Source organism: Sprattus sprattus, assembly GCF_963457725.1.
Source record: "Sprattus sprattus genome assembly, chromosome: 15".
In the NCBI taxonomy this organism is placed as follows: Eukaryota; Metazoa; Chordata; class Actinopteri; order Clupeiformes; family Clupeidae; genus Sprattus; species Sprattus sprattus.
In genome coordinates, this window is record NC_137913.1 from 26,213,587 (window position 1) to 26,240,604 (window position 27,018).

General features: G+C 41.6%; 1 protein-coding gene across 1 annotated transcript; it reads left to right on the plus strand.

Moving 5' to 3' along the window:
- Positions 1–1,103: 1,103 nt before the first annotated feature.
- Positions 1,104–14,828, plus strand: npr3 (natriuretic peptide receptor 3; the record flags this gene model as incomplete). The annotated part of the gene is made up of 8 exons (XM_080852657.1): positions 1,104–1,773; positions 6,436–6,558; positions 6,773–6,948; positions 11,902–12,037; positions 13,745–13,839; positions 14,039–14,165; positions 14,282–14,366; positions 14,717–14,828. 8 exons carry the CDS (start codon positions 1,104–1,106, stop codon positions 14,826–14,828), a joined length of 1,524 nt encoding a protein of 507 aa, XP_080708783.1.
- Between the last annotated feature and the right edge of the window lie 12,190 nt (positions 14,829–27,018).

Below are 27,018 nucleotides of genomic sequence, written 5' to 3' on the forward strand. Positions count from 1 at the left end.
AGTGTTTTATTTTCTTTCTCTGAATAAACTAGGCATGTGTGATTATGAAAATGGTGTTTAAGCAATTAAAATGTGAAACAGAATATTTGTGGGAAAATACATGTTCTACCTAGGTAAATGAACCTTACAAGAGGTATCCTATGCGCCTTAAATAAAAAAAGAAAACCCATTGCGTTTGTACAGGCATTATGACCACTAGATGGCACTCTGCAAAAGCCTTACAGGGAGAAGTATTCTCACTGCTTTGGTCACTGCGTCGAGACTTATTTATACATTCGAAGATGTTACCCCGGCGAATGTCCATGCCAAATATGCAGGGAATCTTTGCAAAAATTACGAGGTATAATCAAAGCACTAGGATAGAATGAGCTCATCTTCTCCGACCCTCACATCAGCTGAAGATATATTAGCGGTGAACCAATTTAGCTGTTTCATCTCCTCATATATAACCATTGAGCTATATTTGACTAGATCTCATTTTCCAAGTCATGGAATAAACCATTAAACTTAATAGTTGGAAAGTGTCATCTCTTTCTGTCTCGCTCTTTAAACGATGAACCTATTGTGCAAGATTAACTGCATATGACGTGTTTAAAACGTAAATATACCTTTAGTGTTAACAACGAGCCCAGTTTATTTGGCTTACAAATGTCCTGCAGACTTGGGCCGCCTCGCAGCGCTCAAGTGAGTTTAGCACTACTTGTCTCTTTAAGAAAGAGGTGGGCTGCCTAGAGATGACGCAGGCATATTAATGAAGAGGATGCTTCAAAACTCCAGGCCGTCGGCAGCGTGTGTGGTAACCAGTCTACAGTTACCACAGTTAAACCAGGGGAACTATCGGAAACACTGCAGAATCAGTAGAGAAAACAGACCTTTTTCTGTCTTTGAGCCCGTGAATGCAGTGTCACGCCAGGCATTGTGTTTGATTCCTAAATCTTAAAGAAAAAACTAGGGATTTTAGTTTAGAAACGGAATCTTAAAAAAAAAAAAAACATACCTTCGAGGAAAGGACATTTTACCTGGAAAAGGGGGATATCAGGAAGCATTCAAAACACAAGTCGTATTTTGAAATTTCATTGAGAACAATTTTGTTGAGACACACCATGTCATGTCTAGTGTCACTCTGTGTTTCACTTTGGCTGGTTGCGCTGGCTGCCAGGACAAGTGCATCATCAGATGGAGACATCAACGTGTTGGTGCTGCTGCCTGAGAACAACTCTTATGCCTTCTCCATCTCAAGAGTTAAACCTGCCATAGAGCACGCAAAGCAGGGCATGAAGGTCAGAGGAGGGCAGTTTTCCCAACTCAATTTCAATATTAAGTATGCGAATTCAGCGTGCGGCAACCAAGCGCTCTTCTCGTTAGTAGACGAGCCGTGCGAAACGAAGCCGGACCTGATCTTGGGTCCCGTGTGTGAGTATGCGGCCGCGGTGGTGGCTAGGGTGGCATCGCACTGGAACATCCCGGTAGTCTCAGCAGGTGCCCTGGCCGTCGGCTTCGACAATAAAAAGCAAGAGTACACGCATCTGACCCGAGTAGCCCCAAGTTACACGAAGATGGCCGAAATGTTTGCCTCTCTGTTTGTTCATTTCAACTGGAAGAACGCGATGATAATCTTTGAAGATGACAAAGAGGATAGGAACTGTTACTTTACCGTGGAGGGGGTCTACAGCATGTTTTTTGGGGAGGAATACAACATTGCACATTACGTCATAAACCCAAAGGAGGAGAGAGTGGATGCTGATGAAATCATCAAAGCCGTGCACAGCGAAGGTACAGTTGCATCTCATCACTGAATATAACAGAGTACACAAGTTCTTTATGTCTTGTCATATTTGTGTGATTAGCAAAGTTCTGGCCAAACCTGGGCTGACTCTTTTTAGGGTCCTCTTCACCAGGGCCCTTATATTTGCAAGTCCTTAAGAATCTTCCTAATCATTTTGCCCATTGGATCGATTTAACTAAATGAGTCTAAGTCTCCCACCCCTGCCCCCAGTCAAATGAGCAACAGCCAGACTGAGTCACTTGGAAGTGAACTGGAGGGAAAAATGATTCGATTTTTGACAGCCACATTGCATCAAACTATATTTTGGGAAGGCGCTCAGAATTCCATTGCCAAGTATGGTGAGCTCAGGGCATTCGCATAAACCTTCAGGCATTGTCACGCTGGTGCGTCTCATGAGCTGTATTCCACTGTCATGTGTCATCTATCCTGTGGCCTCCCGGCTGCCAAAGAGGATACGCAGCTCATCCATGGCAGCCTAGTGCTGGGCTACCAGTGTTGGTCTTGGAAGGGCTCAGGTGATGAGAGATTTGCCTGCTATCCGAATGGAACACAGTCCCAATTTCCAGGAGCATCATGCCCATTTCTAGTCTTGTCAAAGAATGTAGTCAAACTTCCCTGTCTGTTAATCTAGTCATCTTGATCAGATGCACACACACACACACACGCATGCACACGCTCACGCACACGCACACACACACATACACACAGAAAAGTGATGGGCTCCCTTGAATAAGGCATCAGGTGATAACTAATGGGTTTTTAATGCTGACCTGTATGAATGTGAAAACAAATTACTGGGTTTAAGTTAGGCCACAAACAAAAGCATCTCTACAAGGGAGGCCTAAAGCAGTGTGCCTTACAGACGTCAGCACAGCCCCATGTTCCACCTGAAGAGCAGGGTGAAAAATCATCAGTCAGCAAGCAGGGGGGATGCTGCTGAACAAACAATTTATCTCTCACTGAATGTGTATGTCTTTTCTCAGTCGTTTGTTTTTTTCTCAGGAAATTCATTGAGACCTACTTGTGAGGAGTGAATGGGGTGTGACACTCTGGTGGAGGTCTCCATTGCAGTTGCATACTTTGCTGTCTGAATCTGGGGCAATTGAGGTTAAACAAATGCAGCTGCATTCTCAAGACTGTGTGACGTCATGCTCCAAAACATGAGGTTCAACCCGAGGGCCAACCGAGGGCCATGCGTCTTTTAACCGTGCTTGACAGGGGGAGTCCACACATGCCCTCGTATCTCTGGCAGAAGACACAAAGAGTGAGGAAAGTTTGATGATACCTGCCCCCGAGAGATGCGAGGCCGTTAAAAGCTGTGCCGCGGCGGTGAGGAGGTCATGCACGGTTCAGTCACCAGATTTGATTGGAAAAAATGTTTCTCGTGACCTCAGGCAGGGAAAATGCTCATCATCCTCAGGGACTGAGGCACTTGCACTCTCTCCTGCTCGGAGGGTGATTGGCCTGTTGGCTTCGGTCCTGTGACAATAATAGTTACTGTGTCTATTTGCATATATTATAGACACAGCTGGCGTATACATTTGCATACATTATTATTGGTTAATGGTGCAGGTAGTACCATAAGCCAGGTTGTTGGGTTTGAGAATTAGTATTCCAGACATGTCAGGTACTCCGTGGTTGTGCCTGCAGAGTTTTGGGTGGTGCAAGTTTGGCGCGATGGGGTTTGGCAAGGGGGGTGTGGGTGGGGAAACTACTGTAGAGATGCACACCTGGAGAAACATATGTTTTTTTTATTTTTTAAAAGCATCAATTTAAGATTAAGTTTTTCAATCTCATCGGCATGTTCAGTAAATTATGCACAAATATAACCAAATCAATTTTTGGTTCTTATAAGATCCAATACTGCCCCCCTCCCTACACACAAACACAGATTGCATATTCACTAGAAGTTGTAGTATTGATTTACCTGAAGAGTCATAGATGGATGAAATGAGAATTCAGACATGTTATTCAATTAATGAATGTGTAACATGATTGGATTTAATGTGTCTTTTAAACAGAAAAGGTAGATTTTGACGTGCAAAATCCCAATTAATAGCATTTATCACAATCTTGTCTGACTTTTATGTCTCCGGGAGTTAGCTCCAGTCCTGCATTGACAAGTAGTTCTTTCTAGCCTGCAGCCTTTCTTGTTAAGGATCCTTAGGAGCCAGGTGGAGGCCTGGGGATCTCTTCCAGCAGAGGTGACGGCTGCCTGGATTCATGAGCTGCAGGAGTGTCTGTGTTATTATCTGAGTCTGTGTGTGTTTTATGAAGTCTTCAACGCCTTACACAGGCCGTGTCAGGGCACGGAAGGCGGTGATGAATGGTTGTGGAATGGGAGTGTGAGTGAGTGTGAACAACCTGGTCAAGCATGCACAAAGGTGCAGGTCGAACACCTATGGTGTATGTGTGCGTGTCCATTAGCATTGTGTTTATTTATGTTCTTTTCATGTTTCATGTTCTTAGCGCCCACAATAGCAGTAGCATATATCTGGGCTTTCAATACCGGCAAAGCTGCATGAGAATTTCTTTGACACGTTTTGGGAAATATATTTTTAGGATTTAAACAAACAGGAACATAGATGGGCCTCGATGAGCTGCTATTGAAATAGACATGGAATTAGATAACTTTGTGGAGGAGTTTGAGAAGAGGTAGAGATATGCGCAATGGAAGAACTCCCCTTTCTGACACATGAATGACAAATCTGTCTCCTAGTCTCCCATGACTGACTTTTGTAAATATTTGTTTAAGCCCTGAATATGAGAGGCAACTCACAGATTTGTGTAAATGTCAGTGACCTTAGAGTATGTGGAAAGGATTTAAAGGTGTAGTCCGTGATTCTAACACCATGCACTTTTTGTAAAATTCAGTGAATTGCTCCTCAACGTCCTCTAGCTGTCCTTCGGTGTTTGCACTAAAAAAAAACCTTCAGTGTTCGTACACAGCCCTGGCTCTGTAAATGAGAAACGAACATAGTGGCTCGGCCATAAACAATCCCAGCCAATCAACACGGTGCTTCAGGAGCCTGGACGAAAGGGCTGTTATTTGATTGGCTGTTGAGCTCAAATTACAATCTTTCTCGAAACTGAATCAGGGACTGCATCTTTAAATCAGGGAAACCCACAGAGGAGTCCTGTATATCTCCCCCAAAAAGGACTGCAAGAGTTAGTGGGAGCTGGCACATGTGTGTCATTCAAACAAGGTACAGCTTTATTTATGAAATTAAAAGTATGAAAAGTTTTATAACCTGAGTAATTACAATTCAATAACTCAAAATTGTAATAACTGCTATTTCTTGAGTAGTTATTACTACATTTAACTGACATGAATAGACACTAGACTTTGGTAAAACATTGAGAAGCATATGTATATATACGTTTGTTATATTCAATGCATAGGTCAAGTTTGTACAGGAGTGTTATTTGCACACTGAAAGCACACTCACTGCATTTTCTTTCATAATGACCCCCAAGGCATATAAAATGCATGGCAACCAATACTGGCAACCAAGTCCGTCGTGTCCCCCAACACACACACACACACACATACACATATGCATACCATAGTTCATCTGTAACTAGCGTCAGTGGGAAAATCCAGATTTTTGAAATATTGCTGGCTAGAGCTTTACCCCGCGGAGTCGCTGGAGACCTGACACAGGGCCGGCAGTGTGCTTCGAGCTGTATAATTAAAGGGTGGCACAGTGCCGCAGCACTGAGCTCAGGTTTGTCCCAGTCAGGTGAGGGTATTTCAGGAGGCTCGCTACAGTGACAGAGTTGTGGGGAATGTTCCAGGCCCTCCTGAATCTTCCTATTTATGGGACCCCGCACTATTTCAAAACGCCTGTTTGTTTGCTTGTTTGTCTGTTTATGTATTTTTAACCCGTGCTCCATGGGAAAATATTTCACACTCAGACTGTCATTAGTCTGAGGTGTGTGTTTAAGTGTGTTTTACGTGTGTGTGTGTGTGTGTGTGTGTGTGTGTGTGTGTGTGTGTGTGTGTTTGTGTGTGTGTGTGTGTGTATTTCACCTAAATCTGCTGTACACTTACATAATTGGGGCAACCTACGTTTCAGTCTCTGAATGTCTTCATACAACCACTAGCCCATATAGACCTTCCATCTGTGTGACCCGTAGTCATTTAGAAACATATTTACTCAGCCATCCCTTCCAAGCATCCTCCCAATCAGAACCAGAAGGGCCACACGTAAGGATCAAAATCCCTATAAAGGAAGACTCGAAGCACAAACGAGCCTAATGTGCTTATGCAATCACTGCTTTAGAAGGGTTAAGAGCACAGCCAGCTTTTATGTCGGCCCATCCGCAGTGTATTGTAAACATAATCAGCAAAGGACATATGGACCATTTATTTTGATAAATGAGACTATAAAAAAAGGAAATGTTTACAAGCAAAGCTTCAAACTAAAATTTGGGTTGAAAGAAGTGTGGTGATATCATCATGCAGTGTACCATAAACGTCTGTGCACGATGCACAGTAGATTAGGCCAGATATGATCAGATAAACAGATGAACAGGAACAGATTTTCCATGTGATACTGAGTAAGTTTGGCTTATGTCATTTCTTTCATTAACTTTAATAGCTGGATGTGAAGTGATCGTGTCTTTTCTCTCTCCCCCTCTCCCAGTTATCGTGATGTGTGCAAGTACGGATATTGTTCGTGAAATCATGCTGGCAGCCCACCGACGGAGACTGACCAATGGCAGTTACATGTTCTTCAACATCGACCTCTTCAATTCAACCGCATACGGTAGCAGCACTTTTTCTACAGACTAACAAGTGTCAATTCAACAATTCAACCATTTGCAATCAGGCAAAACATATATATACTTAGATAGAGTACTAACATAAGATGATATGTGATCACATCATTTGATGATTATTTTGCATGTTGTTGTATGTCCACAGTAGCTTAGTGTCTCTTTAGCTGATGCTTTGTAAAAATTCAAGCCTATGTCTTACAGGAGACGGCTCGTGGAAAAGAGGGGACAAATATGACAGTGACGCCCGAGCGGCCTACAGTGTCCTGAACACAGTGACTTTGCTGAGGACTGTCAAGCCTGAGTTCGAGAACTTCACCATTGAGCTGAAGAAGTCAGTCCAAAAGACAGCGGTTCCCGACTGTAAAGACTGCGATAACGTACGTAATAATTCTTCATATCTTCATCATCATCATTTGGTGTCAGATGTTAGTATTTTATTGAATTGTACTTTCCATAACTCATGATCTCAAAGCCTGTAAGATACCACAGCTTGTGTCTGGTCAATGTGTTCATACAAATTATGGAGTAGAAGGTAAGGGTCAGGAATGAACTAATTGGAAGGCCAGAAGCTATCATGTAGTTTTAATAACTACCACCAAATGCTCTTTGTAAACACAGTGTACTGAATAGATGCACTCTTTCGTTTCATTTAAAAAAGTCCTTAAACCCTGTGAATGTATTTTCTGTCCCTGTCTTTAAAATGTGGAGTAAGAAATGAAAACATGTTGAGAGAGGCTCATCGTGAGATTTTTTAGTTGGAACTGTTTGAGTCAATGGAGACTAATCGATTTGACTCGGACACGGCCTAATTTAGCCCTAGAGCCCGAGACCAGCAGCCGTTGTGCATCGCACCTTTGAATGGAGCGACCTGGGATTCTGCTCAGCTTCGGAGTGTTGGATAGGGCGGGGGGCAGGGGAGCGTTCGGGGAGCCATTGGATGTCGGGCGAGTCTTTTTGTTCCCCGCGCGTCAGCAGGCACTGAAAAGCCGTCAAGGCTCTTTAAAGGCGGACCACGGGAGCTGTCATGTCGAAACAAACAGCCGTTGATGGATGGACCAGTCCGAGGTTAATAGGCCCAGCGGGGGCCTGCCACTTTTCCGGCTGGCGTGCTGCCGCCATCGGTCCTGCGCCACAAAAGCCGCGAGGTGGCTCTCGACTGGAGGCCCGACTTGAATGGGGAGGTGTCACTAATGACCAATGTTCACAGAGAACCGATGGCGACGGAAAAACAAAGAGCATTCTGATTCCAAAATATGAATGTCGAGCATTCAGCGTGGACCAGCACAATTATTTTATTGTGTGTAGACCAGCTTTTTTATGAGCGAGAAAAACATCAATATAACGCACTGAGCTCTTGTTTGATTTTGTCAGGTCACAAATACTCCAAGCTCCATGCTTGACGTGTCCAATTTGGCCCGGGTTGCCTTGTTGATGCATACTAAATTAATGACTATTTGGGATGAAGAATGACCGCCTTATTCGCAAAAGAAGGTGATACATTTTTTTTTCGGTCGGACTGCCTGCGAGGAATGCTCTTACGGGCATCAGAGCCTCGCACAGTCCCTGCCAGAGAATGCAGGGACACCAATTTGCGGGCGACTCGTCACATATGCAAATCCACCCAGAAACATGACAGCTCCTAAACATCACAAAAAGGCCTTGTTGTCTACATGCCCACGACTCGCATAACTGACTGATATTCTGAGTCAAAGGATATTTTTATCACATCTTTGTTCAGGAGCAGGCTGGTCACAATCCTTTAGTATCCAGCTCTATCCTGGGCATCATCTTAGTTGATTTAAGTTTAAAGTATTTTTTTATACCAGGCTTTTCAGACAGAGCTGGCCAGAAGAAACAGACCTATTCCGTTGAAACTTTAATATTTGCTTTTTTTCAGTCCAATCCTGAAGGTAATGACATTAATGAAAAATATTTGTTAACAACTCTGGCCTGGGACATGTGATTTTCTCAAGGAAAATCATACAATATCAACAATAGATGAGTATATTGATTTGATATTCCAATCAGTTTGAATTTGTTGAAGTGAATCATAGAACCAAACACTGACTGTGATCAGAATCTGAGGCAACACGAAACAATCGATAATGTATTTGAAAAACTTTGGAAGAAAGACTAAAATGTCTTTATCTCTGATCTCTGCCAAAACCTCAACAAAAAGGCACGTCAGTAGCACGGGGTTTTGATATGACTATGGCCGTGTCACCCATCTTCTCGTGGATGCACAACAAAACCTGCATTTACCTCACTTGTTCCTCAAGCTCAGGCTTACAATGCGCTCATAATTCAAGCAGGGCTTTTTAAATCCTCATCCACCCATTTAAAAGAGAAAAGAAAACAACTAATGACTAGCGACCTCTTGAGTCAGACGGACCCTAACTATTAGAAGGAGTATTTCGGCATCCAAAATATTTATATGCAATGACAACCAGCAGGTGGGTGTGTTGGATTACGGCATTGTCATCAGATATTTGTAATGCATTTGAGATGGCAGCAGAAACTGCAGCAGTCATTCAAGCATGACATAGCCGAGTTTTATAAGGTATCATGTAGAGGCATTACCCAAGGCAAAACAAAGGTTTCAGCCTCGCAACTGAGTTGCTCAGTGATGACTTTAAATGTTGCTCCAAAGTGAAAAAAAAAAGTAAAAACAAATGATCTCATGGTCGTGCAGGGAGTGAAAGTTGTGCAAGAGGTATAGAAATCAACAGCCTCGTACACACACGTCCCAGAATTCCTCAGTGTACGCAGGTGCCCTGCTGTTTGTGTGTGTGTGTGTGTGTGTGAGAGAGTTACTTTTCTGTGAAGACATTTACTTTGATTTCTGCTGCTCAAGCAATATCCCTCTCATACGTGCGTCATCAAAGCCAGTCAAGTAGCGGCTCGACAATGGCCTCCAGGTTGACTTAAGCTCCAGTAATTACCCTTATTAACACAAGACTCGTCATTTCAGACAGGCTCGGCCTTGGAATTAATTTAATGAGAGAATTTGCTCTCTCCTTGTATGCGTACATCCCTTAAAAAAAAAAAAAGATATTGGGTAGTATTATAGATGAGATTGAAGTAAATAAAAGTTCATGTTGAAGTTGGTTTAAAAAAAAAAAAGTCAGGAAGAACTTAATTGCTTTGCAACAAAGGAATTTTATGTCTTCCTATTTGCCTTGGCGATATTGTACTGTGGAATTAGGAAATGGTGAGCAAGGAAATGGGATGACGCCTTCAAAGCCTCTGATGTCAAAGTTCAATTTTCATGCAAAGCTCCATCATTGGTCACTTTTACCCAACTGGAATGCCTGATCGAACTCTTTAGTCAAAAATGTAAAGCAAAAGAAGTAAATGATGTTTCAATCTGGAGAGCCATGCTGCATATTCAGCCTCCAAGATTGCAGATAAGTACAAGGCCACCCATGCGTTGTCTTCTCTTGTGTGGAGAGATCACACCACTCCAAGTAGTGCTGGAAACTGCATACAAGCAGAGAGGAGCCCATAGGATCTGTACTTCCCACAGATAGTCTTGCACAGTCCGTACTTGATGTACTTTGACTAGACAACAATTGCAGCAATGTGCACCGTGTCATTAGGAAATGGCCGTTCCAGTCCATTCACTTTAAGGTGATGGGCAAAAAGGACACGGTCAAAGCTCTCAGAAAGCTTCCACGTGAGCCCCACCAGATAACTATCTCTGGCTGGTTGCCTCCAGAATTCAAGATTCATTGGCCATGGTGTGCATCCAGCTATGAATGCCCATTGAATTATTTTGCTGGCCCACCTTATCACCCCCACCCCTTCTAAATATCCTGTTTACTATCTGTCTTGCACCTTCAACCAGATAAGGGACTAAATGTGAGACCTGAGCTAAGACCACTTAAGTTGATTCAGTGTTGTATATGTAATTTATTACATACCACTTAACTTAACTTGAAATATTTCCAAATCTGACTTGCAAAAAGCCTCCAACCCCCACTAACGTTGTAACGAGGAGGACGGCAAAACTGAGGTAACCAGCGTAAATTCTCTGTTCTCATCCGAGGTCTCGTTCCAGAGCTTACATCACCCTCTAATTCCACATCCCTTTGTCATGACACATGGAGGGAGGCACCCTGTGTGGTCCTCACGGCTGGATTCTCCTGTCTGACACTCCAGCTACCAGCGTTGAGCTGTTTCAACATGACGCATCTCCTCATGATGTACACCTCCCCCTTTTCGGCCAAGAGGATTCCCAGCTCTTGAGCCGTAACGAGAATAAAAGTAATTTCCTTTCCACGTTGGCAAGCTTTGTGTCTTCCACGAATAGAGAAAGAGAGGGGGGGGGGGGGGGGGGCTTTTTGCAACCTTGACTGCATCCATTCTTCTGCAGACGTTTTAATGTCCCCAAGAATTCATTGGAGTCAACAGACCGTCCAGTAACGGTCCAGTCAGGCTCTCACATGGGATATCATGCTTGCAGGTTATCATGTCACACCTATTGTCAGCAGCGACAGAATCTATCACACAGTTTATTGCTGAGGGTACAGTGTGTAGCCTACCTGTACCTTTCTTATTGTGTCCTTGAAATGACCCAGACATAGATTGTAGTTACCGCTTGTAAACATTACACAGTCTGCTCCCGTGGATCAAAAATGTCCAGTGGTGTTGGCCCTGTTGATCTTTGGGGTTACATTGTTCCATTATAAAAATGCACTACATACTTGGAAGGAGGAATGTTCACTCCGGTAGACAGTGTTGCCAAATTGCAAACGGCCTCTCTGTAAGAAAACACCACTGGGCTTGTATTATTATTGCAAAACCCGGTGATTTCTGTGCAGTTCATACCACCAAAAAAATGTATATAAACAGTCATATTACTGTATCAGTTTTTCCTGCTGTTCCATTTCTAATAGGCAGTAGAAGGTATCTGTAAATATACAAAGATCTCTCCCGTCCAGTTATTGAATCCCCTATGAAGCACTCCCACAAAGCGCTGGGCTTACAGTTATTTTGCTTGGGCAGTGCATGGCGGACACTCTAAGACAGGAATGGTCCATTAATCCCTATCATAACATTTGCATCTATTAGTGTTAGCTCTTCTGTATCCAGGCACGTACATTTTCTTTTTTTTGTTTGTTTCTCTTGTTGACTTTTGTTTGTAGCTGTGCTACCCTTCCAAGAGGGAGCATTTGAAAAAAAAAAAACACTTGCCACATGCAAAAGCCTGTACAGTTAATTAATGTTTGGGTTAAAGTTCATGTACACTGCACAGGAATGCAAAGATAGGGACTGGCATGAGATAAAGTCAGTCAGTGGCTGTAATTTGCCCTTTGACCCCTGTACAGGTCAATATGTTCATGGAGGGCTTCCATGATGCTCTGCTGCTCTATGCTATTGCACTGCACGAGGCCAAGAAGAGTGGCTACAGCAAGAAAGATGGTGATCAGATAACACATTACATGTGGAACAGAACATTCGAAGGTAAGGACTTTTAAACAAGATCTCGAACCAATATATAGCCATTGCCTTTAATAATGATATAATAATAATAATATAACTAACAAGGAAGAGCTTATCTTTGGCTGATGGTAAGTAGGCTTAGGACTCTAAATTGGACGTGGACACAGTCTCTATATAAGGATTGAGAGGTCTCAGGGACAGAGCTGTCTGTTCTGGGCCTTTTGTCCTAGCTCCCCTCAAGTGTGACATCAGGACATTTAAGCTTCTGTTGCCCACTCTTTCAGTTTGTCAAGACCAAGATTTTTCAGTTATGTGACTGTGAGACACTGTTAAAAGATGTTGTGACTGTGAGGCTCTGTTAAAAGATGTTGTGTATTCACTTTATCTACATAGACCTGAACATGACCAACTCAATTCGTCCGGCACAATTCAGTACTTGGTTTTCTGTCCGTTATTGAGGTATCACAAACTTCAAAAGTCACTTTTTTAAAGACCTCTATTCCCTCAGATATCATTTGGACACATATTCAGGTTGCTTTTCAAGCGCTGTTCATTTTCCTTGCACACACTCATAATGTGCCTTTCCCCCCGTTTGTCTATGCGAAGATGATACATTCACTCAAGCCCATTCACACAAACACACACAAAACACTGTACTTATTGGCAAAGGAGTTTGGAAAATCCTTATTGGGCAGGACAGTAAAGAACCAAACCCTTTGTCTTTGGAAGGAATCTGCTTTCCTTGTGACTTTTTTTGCGACATACTGAGGACCTCGCCACTGCTGTGCAGCAGCACACGCAATGAGTCTGGCCTCCGCTCCCTACACGTCTAATCACATTTGTGTCTACTGAAGAAGTGGATCGTTTTACACTCGGTCAAAGTCAGCTGGAATATGATCTAAAGCTAGGGGCTGACACATTTGGCCCTGGGTTTAGCATCTCAGAGGTTCCTCTGGATAACATCTGGCCCATTCATCTCATTACTTGGACCGATATTGCCGGCGCGCTCCAGACCTGGAATTCTTTAGGCCCTTTTTTAATAGCTGTGAGAGTAAACTGAGAACACCTGTCACTATCACAATTAATTACCCACGGCTTTAGGACGAGTCATATTTCACTCAGCCGCCTAATGTTCTGGGTGGTGATATGTCCTTTGTGTATTGCCGTTTAAATCCATATTCAATCACAATGAAGCAACATTTGAAAATGCTTATTTCCTGACTGTATTTTCACCCCTAGCTTGTTTCCTTTTGCTGTCAGACGTGAGATATAAAGCCTTTTATCTTCAAACAAGTTCTAACAAGCCTCCTTTTCCCCCTAATCATTGAGAGTAGTACACCCTAAGTGTATCATTTTTTAACTTCATTCATTAAACTTCTGTTAGAAAATGGATGTTCTCTGCATACGCCTGCTGGAAAGGCTTGCTGGCCATACTGCCAGAACTAAACGTGAAATAACAATGTTTTGTTCTGCCGGAATAGTCAGGAACAGGGTCATGTTTTCTCGTTAAAAGAAATAATATTTTAAAAATGTCAAGAATTCGGGAACACAGACGGAGGGATGAAATTACAATTTCTGGAGACGAAGCCAACACAAACGGCGGGCGGCGGATGAGATTTCCTGTTGTATTGGCTGTCCGGAATTTGTCGACTCTTGTTCGTGTTTTTCTTGGAATGTCCAGGTCTTGTAGCTAATTAATTTTCTCTCCCTGCACATTCCTTTGCACAGGCATTGCTGGCCAGGTGTCTATAGATGACAATGGTGACAGAGAAGGAGACTTCTCAGTCATGTCTATGACAGATCATGAGGCTGGAACCCATGAGGTAAGAATGCCAGGAAGAAAAATACATTCCTCTCCCTTCAAAGTGACCACCAAATTTTATTTTCAACACTTGATCTTACAAATGTATGCATGTCTTTCCTTGAATTGATCAACTACTTCTGTTTTGCTGATGATTAAGTTTTTCTCAGGAAGGTAAAGATGGACATCCTTGACTCCGTTTCTGCTTGTCCCTCACACAGACAGTCCTGAACTACTTTGGGGTCAACGGAAGCTTCCAGAAGATGCCAGGCTTCAACAGTGACAAGTTCTTCTTGCACGGGAGGCACAGAACTACGTCAGATCCAGTCCACCCCGCCATGTCATCATGTAAATTAACTCTGCTACTCACATTAGCGGCTCACCACGGCCACCATTGTGGTCCACAAATTACAGAGGATGTTCAATTTTCCTTACTGGTAACTTTCATTTTCTCCCCTAAGCAGGTGGACTAGGGGTATCGGCAGTAACTGGTATCATAGTTGGAGCACTTCTTGGCACAGCATTACTGATGGCATTCTACTTCTTTAGGTAAGATGCTAACCAGAAAATGCATGACCTGCTTGCTTGTTTGCATGTTTAGGCATTCTTCCCGAGTCTTTTTTGCATACTGTTGTGTTAATAGTCACAAGATGCACTAACAGAGTGTTTTGCTGGTCCTGCAGACCACAGTTGCAAAGATAGAGTATGACTGTGGGGTTTTGTAACTGGTGGTCCCACTACGTAAATGTTTATAAGAAATTGTATTAATCTTGGAGCAGGGGTTTTCAAGCAAATACCAGAATTGAGTTACGCTCATGCAAACAAAGGGAGATTTTCGTGTATATATCCAGTGACGGCTGTATCTCAAACAATCTCGGGGGCTTTTTGTTGTCCTGCAGGAAGAATTACAGGATAACCATCGAGCGGCGGACGCAGCGCGAGGAGTGCAACGCCGGAAAGCACCGGCAGCTTCGAGAAGATTCCATCAGGTCAAACTTCTCTGCAGCGTAGAGCAGCAACTCACCCGACCCCCATCACCCCCCCCCCCCCTCCAAATCCCTCCACCCCCACTTCCCTCCCTAGCACTCCCATCACCTTGCCTCCCATCGCCACGGCACCCATCTCTGACTCCAGGAAAGTGTGTCTTAGAACGTGACCAAAGACTCAGTGAGAAAGCTGTCAAAAGGAGTCATGATATGTAAAGACATGCTTCAAGTGTTGTTGATATTATCTCATGTTTCTTTTCTGAGTGCTTGTGTGTGTATGTGTGTGTGTGTGTGTGTGTGTGTGTGTGTGTGTGTGTGTGTGTGTGTGTGTGTGTGTGTGTGTGTGTGTGTGTGTGTGTGTGTGTGTGTGTGAAAGAGAGAGAGAGTGAGTGTATGGTGTTTGTTTTTTTTTAAGTTTTTTTTTTTAACTTTCGTAAACTCAGGAAAGTTGTCTTAATCACAGAGTGCCATTTGAAAGGTATCTCATCTTTATTGAAAAAGTGAAAAAAAGTGGACACACTGCCACCCCTGCTAGATTGATCTGGATCTCAGGATAACTTGTCCTCTCCAGTTGTGTATTAATCTGGTGCACTAACACAGCAGATTGATATGGATCCCCTCTGATCACAGCTCTCTAAATGTTTTTAGTTCATACAGCAAATCGGCCATTATGTGACTGTTTATTGAGTGGAGAAGTGTTCCAGACGTTCTAACTGAGAGTAAAAGTTTGCTCTGCAGTGTATTGAGAAAGAAGCTCCATACATCTAGATACTCTATGGCAAGAAATATATCGGAAACTAAGCTTATTATAAACAGTGTTGAGAACTCCTCCATATTTATCCATATTTCAAGTAGTGCACCATGGTACAGTGACCAATGGCACAAATCATCATCTTATTGGAGTACCACCATCACTTCAGAACAGTATAGAAATGAAACCCAGATATGAGAAGACAGGCTTGCAACTGGGTTCAATTATCGTTGCTGTCTTTTAATGAAAACCAGAAATGTACAGGCAGTTTTTCAGAAGCCTGTTCAGTAATTCTTCCCATGTCTTGCCCTGATTTAATCAAAAGAGGCTCACACTAAATAAAGGGCATTTCACAATAGCAATCAGTTCCAAGGATCTGAGGTCTCTGTGGGTCAGAGCCGTGATACATTGAGAGTAATGGCCACTCGTATCACTGTCAAGACCTTGATTATCTCTTTGTGCAAAAGCAGTAGGAGTTTCAAGCACACTTGTCACATTATTTATGTGGGGCTTCTGTTTTCTCCGGGTATCTGCGTATTTCTTTGAGCTTGCCAGCATTAAAAGTCTCTGTATGTACTGTTGCCATCATGAATTTTTGCCAGTTCAGTTTCAGTGTCCCATCTTCTATTTTTCAAGGTCTTTTAAAAAATTAAAATGGATGGTCACATTATGAACAGTGCTAAAGAAATTCATAAAACAACACTTCTAGTAGTGTTTATGTAGTAGTCTGGATTATGTTAAGATGTAAACACAAAGCAAATTGGTGCAGAAGGTTGACCTAACCAGACAAACAAGCTAGACAGACAAAACCCAGGGCAGTGTTTTAAAGAGTAGGGGGATGTATGCCATCATTAGTTGGAGTTTGTTAGGCTGCTTCCTCTACTGACGTCTGCCTATCCCGTCGCTGAGTTATTCATTGATATATGATCATCTGATCATCATAATGATCATCAGCAATAGTGGGATGAGCCGTCAACTTCAAGAAGGCATGTCAGAAACAGGGAAACATAGAAGACAGCTTCACACATGCATTTCTGTTTCACAACATTTGAAAATTACAACGGACAGGATTCTCCTTTCCATCTGCTATGTGGCAAGGTTTTGTGCAAGTAATCATACACTTTTACAATAGTGATTATAGCTAGTGTGCTATAAACCCCACTGCTTTTGTTTCTGGTATCACTGTATAGATGAAGATGATTTGAAATCTTTTTTTTAACACGATGAGTAAAATGTAGCATGGCTTGTTTTTTTTCTGAAGAGATCCAACATCCATTAGAATCCACTGATAGCCCACCGTCATATCAATTCTTGTGGGAGCTGTTCTACAGAGAATTTGTGTAAATCAGATAAGTTATGTATTTACTATTAAAATAAAACATTTGAAAGATAGAGCTGTATTATTATCAATCTAGTGTAAATAGTTATGATCACCCCAAATGATATTGTGATCAATTTTTATAAGAACAACATATATTTACATATTCTACAGTAAATCCATATATCTGCATATGGCAAAAAATAATAAACATTTGCAGAAATACTTTGGCAACAAAAAAAATGGTTCTGATATTAGCCAAGCAAGTTTTCTTAAGGACTTTGGTTGAATGATGTTTTAGTCCCAAACACACAAAATTATTTTTGAATGACACTTCAATTAAATATCACTCACTCCACGTCAGTCTAAAGATGAAGAGCATACTCTCACGCTGTTGCAGTATATTGTAAATGTATAAGTGTATGTTAATCTTACTACTAAAAGCTATTATGATTGATGGACAAAGCTAGAATGTGGTAATAGCATTGAGAACAATCAAAGACAAAAGTGTTTTATTTAAATTCCTGTAATATTCATCAACATCAACAGTGCTACAAAAGTGACTTTTTATAAGTGAATTTTTTATTGCACATGTAAAATATTGAAAATAGAATTATGTTTAGATTCATTGTATCTGAAAACTCAAGGAGGACCTCCAAATACAACATCAGAGGAATTTCATACTGTATTTATATCTTGAACAATTGTCTACTCTACAGAGGCTTGTTGAATGTGTAGCTACACGTTGAGTTAATCAGAATTGGTCAGATTAAGGCGGAGGGAAAACATGTACTGATGTAAGTAAATGTATCTGCTTATAATGTTATATAATTGTTGTTATTTATTGATACTTTTGTAGAGCTTAATTTTTTTCCTAGAGTTGATTTTAACATTCATTATTTTGTGTGAAATACTGTACCCTTTTGACAAAAAAAATCTAAATTTAGCTTTTTTTCATGAAAACCAGGCTCAGCTAATGATACATGTCTATGGCTTTAGAAGCATTTCAGTCTGAAATGTAACTTATTTAGATTTATCAAAACATATATTGACAAATAAAAATAAAATAAAATACCTTTCCCTGTGTTCACGAGGCTCCCAATGTTGTTGTGTATTGTCCTTAGTACTGTCGGCCATACTAACTTTACTAATACTCGCTAATACTCACTTTATGTTCTCTTACTGGATATCGGATATTGATCAACTGCTGCAAAGATGTTCCATCTCAGTGTTGATACTGTTCTCCATTAAGTGCCTATGTGAGTAAGGGCCAAAAGACACACAGACTATCTCTGCCCAGAAAATGTTCCTTAATTCAAGTATCCTCACCTCTGAATTCAGGTTTTTTTTATGCATGAGTGAATGGAGAGTTTGCTGTTGAAAATGGGCAACTGCAACTGCAGGAAATTCCTCATAGACTTATAAGTTGCTGAGGGCAAATGATTCCAGACTGCAATGTTGCCATGTGAACACAGGTGATCCAGCCAACACAAACAATGAGTCAACTACACTGTCCTCTACACACGAGAAGGGCAGTGCCGGCAGCAGCAAATGTTCATGTTTAAACCATTGGTTATCCGTGGAATTCCAAGACAATAAATAAATAAATGGCAGGATGAATGAATTAATGGTTCAATTCAATACAATACAAGTTAGGCAATATTATATCCAGATTCATATTCCTTGCTATTTTTAATCCTGATCCAAATATTGTTTTTATCTACCATGTCTACATGCTTACTACAGGTCTCTGTCTTAAACAGGAAACTAGTGACACAAATCTACATATCTTCCTGTGGAATAAATGTAAGGTACATTTTCATTTGGTGAGAATTATTCAAATACTTACAGGTCTCAAAGATGGACATTTATGACGACGTCCCAGGACAAATTTAATGACACCAATCAGCCACAACATTCAAATTACCTGCCAAATATTGCGTTGGTCACCTTCATGCTCTAACCCGTCTAGGCATCTGCCATATCTTCCCTAGGTAAACACAAACACACCTAGTCATCCACATGATGTAAAGGAAAACGTTTCATCAGATCAGGCTGCCTTCTTCCGTTGCTCTATGGTTCAGTTCTGACGCTCACGTGCCCATTGTAGGTGTTTTTGGACAGGGGTTCAGTATGGGCACTCTGACTGCTCTGCGACTATGCAGCTCCATAAGCAGCAAGTTGCGATGCACTGTGTGTTCTGATACCTGTTCATCATTAAGCAATTTGTGCTTCAGTAGCTGTTCTGGGGAATTGTATGACACGGTCCGGCCTTCGCTCCCCACGCACATCGAGGAGCCTTGAGCACCCATGAGCCTTGAGCAAGTTCACCGGTTGTCCTGCCTTGGACTATTTTTGGTAGGTACATATTAGGAACACCCCACAAGACCTGCCGTTTTAGAGATGCTATAATCAAGTCGTGTAGCCGTCACAATTTGCCATTGCCAGAGTCGTTTGGATCCTTACACTTTTTTCCTGCCTCCAACACATCAACTCCAACAACTGACTGTTCACTTGCTGCCTAATACACCATCCCCTGACAGGTACCTTCAATGTTATTCACTTCACCACTTAGTGGTTTTAATGCTGTGGCCTATTGGTGTACATGATTATTTTAAATGGCAGGTAAAAAAGAAGCCCCAGACACTTTATGTGCTCTCTGTTTAGGCTGAAGCCAGTCTGAGTCACCCCTGCCAGCACAAAGCATTCACATTACTGGAGCTGTGATAACCGAAGAGCCTATTTTGGTTGTACTATTACTGAAAACGTGTATTCTTGTGAAATCACACTTCGTTCATGTGAGGGACGGAGAAACACTTGGCATGTTCAACGTTGTGCTGACAACATTAGCTGGACCAAAAAAAGAGAAAAACTGTAACCGAAAAAGGAATTTAAGATCTGATTGACGCAGATGTCAAGCTGCATTTGCCAGAGGCCATGCTCTCAGACGTAAACAGACAAATGGGGTAAACCGTGTACTGTGATGACTCTCTAGAGGCAAAATGGACCATTTGTTGCTGTACAAATACAAAGACATTTTCTTAGTAACCCAAGCCTCAGGGCTGTATCAAACCTCTGATGTGACATAACAATGATATTGAAACACATGAAATTTAACTCACATCTTTCCTGACATACAGGCCTTGCAGTTCTTCAGTTTGCTCTGTTAATACAATCTATAATTGCTTTTTCATTGTTGTTTTACATACATGTGTTATTTCTAAAAGTTGCTAATAATGAAACCATTTAATAAGTTACTGAATGGAATGAAATAATGCTTTAGATAAGAGGAAGGCTGCATGATTGGAATCTCAATGACTGGTTCTGCTGTCTTAGGAGGTTAATTCACTTCAGGAAGAAAATCCTCTCTTTATCGCCCCACAATCTGATTACCCCTTGGACTTCTCCCAATCCACTCATTGACTGAAGCTTTTTCCTTCCTCGGGCCTTCATGAGACGTTTTGATAAACAGTCCCAAAAACAGATAAGATGTATATTGCTTGTGTCTCTGAAACTGATAAATGGTGCTTTACTGGAGAAAACAAAGTCCTCTGGAGGGTAAGCACTAAATAAGCTGCCCGTGTTTTTCTAAATAGAAGTGTTGGCTTGAAGAATTCAGCACCCTTTTTGCTCCATTGTTTCAGCTGAGCATTGCTTGGGAATGTGCAGTTTGAGTACACTGAAGATTGGAAGTTTTCTGGTATATGACAGGCCAGCACATGCTTACTTTTCTGTTCAAAAATTACCATTGGCCTTTTGGAAATGTCTCTATGACCAAGTCATGCTAACCTTTCCGATTAGTTTTGTCTGTGTTGATAAACAAATATTATAATTGATACAGTTGAGTCATGATGCTTGCATGCAGTACATCTACAACATGGGATTGCCTTGATCAACACATACTGTATCATACATCTATAACACATATCATACATCATAAGTCTACCATTAACTCTGTTAAGGTTCAAGCATAGAAAAACGGTTCCAATACAAAGAATTACCGATATTCTAGTAGGAAAACTGCAAATTAGCTAATTGTGAAAAATCCTAATCTCCTTTGTTCTCTATCAAATTCTTGTCATAGGCTGCACTTACAGAAATACCACAAAGCCACATGAATTAAGTCCTCTTTCCACCTGCAAGCCTTTTGTAATTAAACAGTTTATCATCCCCAGACACAATTGCTCAAGTCCAGTCAAAGCACAATGGCTTAACATCTGAGAATGCACTCAGGCAATGAGCTCTGAAAGATTTCAAAGCCCATAAAATCACACTTGATTCACAGTCATCCCTTTAGTTGACATCTGGCAATGGAGGCCCAAGTGGAAAAATTCCATGAATGCTTTTTAATCAAAAGCCTGCATACTATGAGGTTGAACCTGTTCAGTGGGCACCGGCCTTAAACAGCAATGCCTGGGGGAAAAATGTCCTGGCCGAGCGGTGACCTGCAATATTTCAAGTCTTGGCCACAAACTCCACCATGTGACTTTAACAGTGGACATTCCCCTACCTTATTCTTTTAAAGACGTGTCTGCTGAATTTTCTTTTATAGCTTTAGAATCTGTTTGAAAGGCCTTCAAATGGTAATGTAATGAATTTGATAGACCACTGAAGACTTACTCTTCCAACAAATGCATTGAACACATATTGGAGTTTTTAAGATGTTTTTTTGGTCTTGTTTTTTTTTTATTCTGTAAGTCATAAAACTTTAGTGTATTCGCTTTTGTTTGACGAAAATGTAGCCATGAGTAATCATCTCATAAACAGTGACATCTCAGGTTTAATGAAACATGTTATATGCTTACTTATTGTCACATATGGGGAGAGAAAGTCAGGACATCTGTGAAATCTCACTGTGGATGCTAGTGCTCACATCCACACACGAAAAATAAAATGTGTAGTTCCAAGAACATAAGCACCACAAACGTGCCAACTACAACACCATGTTGCTTCCTGTTTTACATTCTGTGATCTTTTTCATTTCCACTTGGATGTGGAACACGCAATTGTCCATATCTTATTGCTATTAGCACAACCTTTTTGAAATGTTATTGACACTAAGCTCAGCCCCCACCCCCCTCTAGATATGTGCAAACTTCTTAACATTTCTCTTATGAGGAGAAGTTTTCAAATACTCGAACATTTTTTTCTTTTGAAACCAATACTCAGGACCAAAAGTGCTGGTCTCAAGGTGAGAGAGTGTTACATTTGACAGCAGAGAATGATGAGTTGGGAGACAGTTATGAAGGGAATGAGAAACAGGCTTTTTTTGCTTAAAACTAATCCTGTGAGGTTACCCTAGTGAGTGCCAATTATACATATGGTAATATCACTCCCTTAAATGTTAGCAATGCCATTATTCCTGCTGTTGCTTTGATGATGAATTCTAATCTAGTAGGAAGTCCAAGCCTTTGAAATGCACTGATGGTCTTCAATAAAATGTTTCCTGATTCACAAACTGTTCGAGCAATCAGTGTTTTTGTCACATGCTCATTCCCTGGTTCTCATTAGCACAGAGCAAACACAATGAGCACAGCTGCATAATAAAACAAACCCTTATTCTTCTATTAAGTTGATTTTATTGCTTTTTAAAAAGAGACAATCCATCCATGGCTATTCTCCTGTTGAAGCTGAAAACCATAACCGTGACCAAACTTTCTCCTCTATCACTCAAATCTAACCACATGACCATCTGCCAAAGTAAAAATAAGCTCTCTCTCCCAGGACCACCCCACTCTGTGATGATTTATGCAACAAAATGATCGCCATACGAAATGTAACACCTCTTCTCTCAAGAATCAAGGATAAAAATCTCTGCAAAACCAAAGTCAGACACACAAATACAGTGCATGCTAACCCCCTCAGGGATGTGGGTGGGGATGGAAGGTTTAAGCTCAGAAAAGAGCGAGAGAAAAAAGTCTCAAGTGTGCTGAATTGCTCGCAGCATAAAGGGATCCCCACACTGCGTTTGTTAAATATGCTTTGTGCTGTTCGGCTGCCAAAACCCACATTTTTCACATTCCTGAGCTTGTATTGAAAAGTGGTATGCTCCTGTGGGGACCTTCATTACAACATTTCCCATTTGGTCAGGGTATTCCTAAGTGGGCTTAAATGCAGTTAAGTGTGTGTGCTGTTTCTGTGAGTGTGAATAGCAGTGGATATCTGCAGAGAATAACAAAATATCTTTAGTGAAGTCTAGGCTCTTCATTGTCATTATGTTAGTCTGTAAAATAGGTATATCTAATTTATTCTACTTAAAGGGCCATTATTCCAGTTGCCTAAGAACAACATCAAAAGTTAACAAATTCATAAATCCCATGGACTGGAGAAGAGAAAGAAGAGAGCTCATGTCTGCAGTGGTAACAGGCCAGGGTCATGAGATACGTACATTGCGAAGATTGATGCAGAAATCCATGTGGGCAACCTGGTAATAGGTCTATTGATAATGAATAAAGTGATGATGAAGGGAAGGAAGTTGGATGAAGAGCAAATACCGTAGTACTGGGGCTAGGAAGGGTTTGAAGGAAGTAAGTGCACAACCTGTAAATCATGTCTGCATTGCTTCTCCTGAACTTCGACAAAGGGCAACATTTCAGTTCAGTTCACTGTCTTGATTGGGTGTTTGTTGAGTTAGAGGCACACCGACAGAGCAAAATAGTGTGATTATGGCAAGAACCTGAGAAAGGAAAGTGTGTGATTATTTGATTAATTAAAGATGTGTCGTAGATTCAGAAGGACAGAGTGGATGTTACTTTCATGGGCATCAAAGGACGATGCCCCATGTGTCAGAGAACCATTTTGACAGAGAAAAAAAATCATTTTGGGTTAGAAATGTTGCTGAAACAGATTTAATTGTGGATGTCAAATCAGAAGTGAGAGGTACACAAAACATCCTCGTTGAAAGAAGTAATCATTGTACTGATGTTAAAAAAAAAAAAAAAAAAAAAAGTATAAAGGTAAGATAAACAACATGTTGTTTGTATGAGAAGTTTTACAAAGTGGAACATGAGATGACAGTGGCCTCAGTGCATCTGATTTTGTAGCCTGCAAAGGCCCCCCTTCGCAAAATAATGTTTTCTACACTCTTGATCAATACTTATAAAAAGTTGTGTTGGCAAGTTGGGTCATCCATCATTGTTCTTCAGCATCCAAGCTTACCAATCTCCTAGCTTACGCACTAGGAAATGCATCCAGACTCTGTGTGGCATCCAAGCTTCTGGAAGCATCAGCCAGTACATTTTCCTGGTCATCCTGAACCTGAGCCAGGACTGCCCAAGTAGGCATCAGTGTAGAGCTGAAAAGGAAGTGAGGAGTCAGCATAAGACAGAGCAGGATCTGATTTTGTCAGTGCCTCCTTCAGGGAGAGTAAATCCTTGCCGTTTGGGGTCCAGACCACTGGCATGCTTACATTCTTGCCAATATCATTCTCTCAAAGCAGTACTATACTTGCAGTAAAGTTGCTATCTTTGAGAATCATTAGATAATCCATCAGTAATCTAATGCACACCCTGATAGGGAAATATGAAACTCTGACTTTAATTAAACAACACCTAAGGAATTTTTGTATGGGACATGCCAGTCAGAGACGTGCACAGGAGTTGCTCTGCCCTGGAAAAAAGGGGCAACACGTACATTTTTGTCACCGCCACTGCCACGCCCCCGTCCCATGATCGCAAATTTTGCCAATATCATTTTAAACTCTCACTAACCACCGCTGCCACGCCCCTGTCCCCTGAACGCAAATATATATATTTCCTTCGGAGGGGCAAATTCAGTCGAGGAGGGCAAACGGGCAGTTGCCTGAGCAACCTTAGCCCCTTCCTGTGCACGTCCCTGATGCCAGTAGACATCCTTATAGGAGCCAGCAAAAACGTTTACAGTTTATGATACTGCCTTCCCTGTTGGTCACCTGTCATTGAAACAGTCTTTACACACGTTATTGCAACTGAGTTAGCTGTCTAGCAAAGGGTACACAACTGCAATATCAATACAAAATAATACAACTTTGTTTCTTGTATTTCTAAAAAAGCAATGTTCTGAAAGGCACAGGGACACATTCTTTTTTTTTTTTCAAGATTTGTTTTTGGGTTTTTTTTTGTGCCTTTATTCTGATAGGACAGTGAAGGTTTGGAAGGGAAATGAGATGGAGAGAAGGGGTGGGGAGTGGTATTGGTAAAAGACTGCGGTCATATTCGAACCTGTGTTCCCGTGGCCGTTTAAGCTCCTTATTTGGTCGGGGCTCCTGCTTGCACCACAGTGCCCCCTGTCACAGGGCACATTTAAACAAAGCTTGCTTTTAAACTCATATAATCCCTTGTGAATAATAAATACTGTCATGTACTGGTCCTGTGGGTTAAACACTGCCTGCCTACCACCAAGATGTCCACACGGGTATTTACACAGGGCAGACCTGGTATTCAATCGTTGTCATACAGCACCTTTCATGAGCATGCCCTGTAAAAGGATTCTAGGCCTATGATAGAGGCTCTGGCTAATGTGTTCATGTTCTCAGCATCCTTGGTTAAATCCACATTTATGCCTGAAGAGGTATGATGGTGGTATCTCTACAATCACTTGTAAGGCCATATGTTCATTGTAGCAGTCGTGTGGGACCACGCAAAGCATTCAATCCAGCCACTTGTGGCTGAAAGAGAAAGGAGCTTATAGGCCATCAGTTTACATACCATTATGTGTTCTCCCCAGTTAGCTTATGGCTTGTATTAAGCATCATTTGTAGGTCACTTTGCATCCGCCAAATAAAAACAATTTAAATTCACTTTAAACACACTCATATGTAAGGCCGGTAAATGCACCTAGATGAAAGGCCACAACACATGCTGGGTTGCTGCCTCTAAAGCCAGACAGCAGACTTAGTTGAATACCCTCACTTCCAAAAGTCTCTCACATAAACTGCGAAGAAATAATACATTCCTTTACTACATAAATAGACAGCAGTGACTGTCTGTCTGACTATATGGCTATAACTATGTCAGAAAACCCAAACTCTGACGGAGAATCACTATTTGCTTTAAATGTCCATCTTATTTTATTAATGTGATTGCTCAATCACACAGCATTGCAAAGAAATTACACTATTGCTCTTCTTAAGGTTTATCTTTTCTTATTATTTGTAGTGTTTATCATCACAGTACAGTACTTCTTACATTGTCATTATTCCACCTGCCGCTTCTGTTCGTAGCTCTTTTGAAATATCGACACCGCTCCAACTCACATCACGCCCCTCATGATCCTGTGCAGTGCTCTTCTGTTTGCAATGCCCCTCATTTTTCTCATTTGATATCCTTTTTCCCCCATTGAAATGAATGAAACAGTATTTGAGAGAACTTCGGAAACCTTTAAACTTAACTTTAATCCAGACGTAAGTTTGCAAATAACGGTAGGTACCAGCTCCCCTATGGATTAATTAAAACTTAAAAAGCTGTAAAAAGCCTGGGATGGAATGATTGGACGACCTACCTGCCTGTCTACCAACCTGTCTTCACACCTACCTGCGTGTGCACTCATTGCACATGGCTGGAGTCTTCCTCAAGGTTAGGCAGACATATTGATATCAAAGTATGCCGGCTAGTCGCCGAGAATGGAAGAGAAAGTGCAGCCAAAATTTCCTTCCTTCCCTTTCCAATTCCACAGCTTTAACTAATACAGCTAGAAAAGAAAGACAGATATACAAGGGCTGTGTTCTGTAAGGCCTCCATATTTAACAAACACAAACTCCGTGACACACACTAAGAGTAGCACAGTCTGATAGTCTGATAGCACAGTCTGATACATGGGTTAAGGCAGTTATGCAGGCACAGTCACCCAACAGGCCTCATCTTCTCAGTCTGACCGACAGTTGACCATTCACTGAGCCACAGAGGTCCATGGGCAGCAAAGGAGAAGCCATTTCCTACTCTCCTTACCACTGTAACAGTAACCCTATGAGCACACTGTATACCCACTTAGCTGTTGTATCATGTATATATCATATGATGTTTGTATATATATGATGTACATCTACCAAATGCATGCTGTGTACAACCCTTCCCGTTCTGCCACACACCCCTCCCCCATCCCCCCTTCCTATCTCCTCCCGGCCGTGCAGATGGGTCCCCCCTTATGTGCCGTGGTTCTGCATAAGGTTCC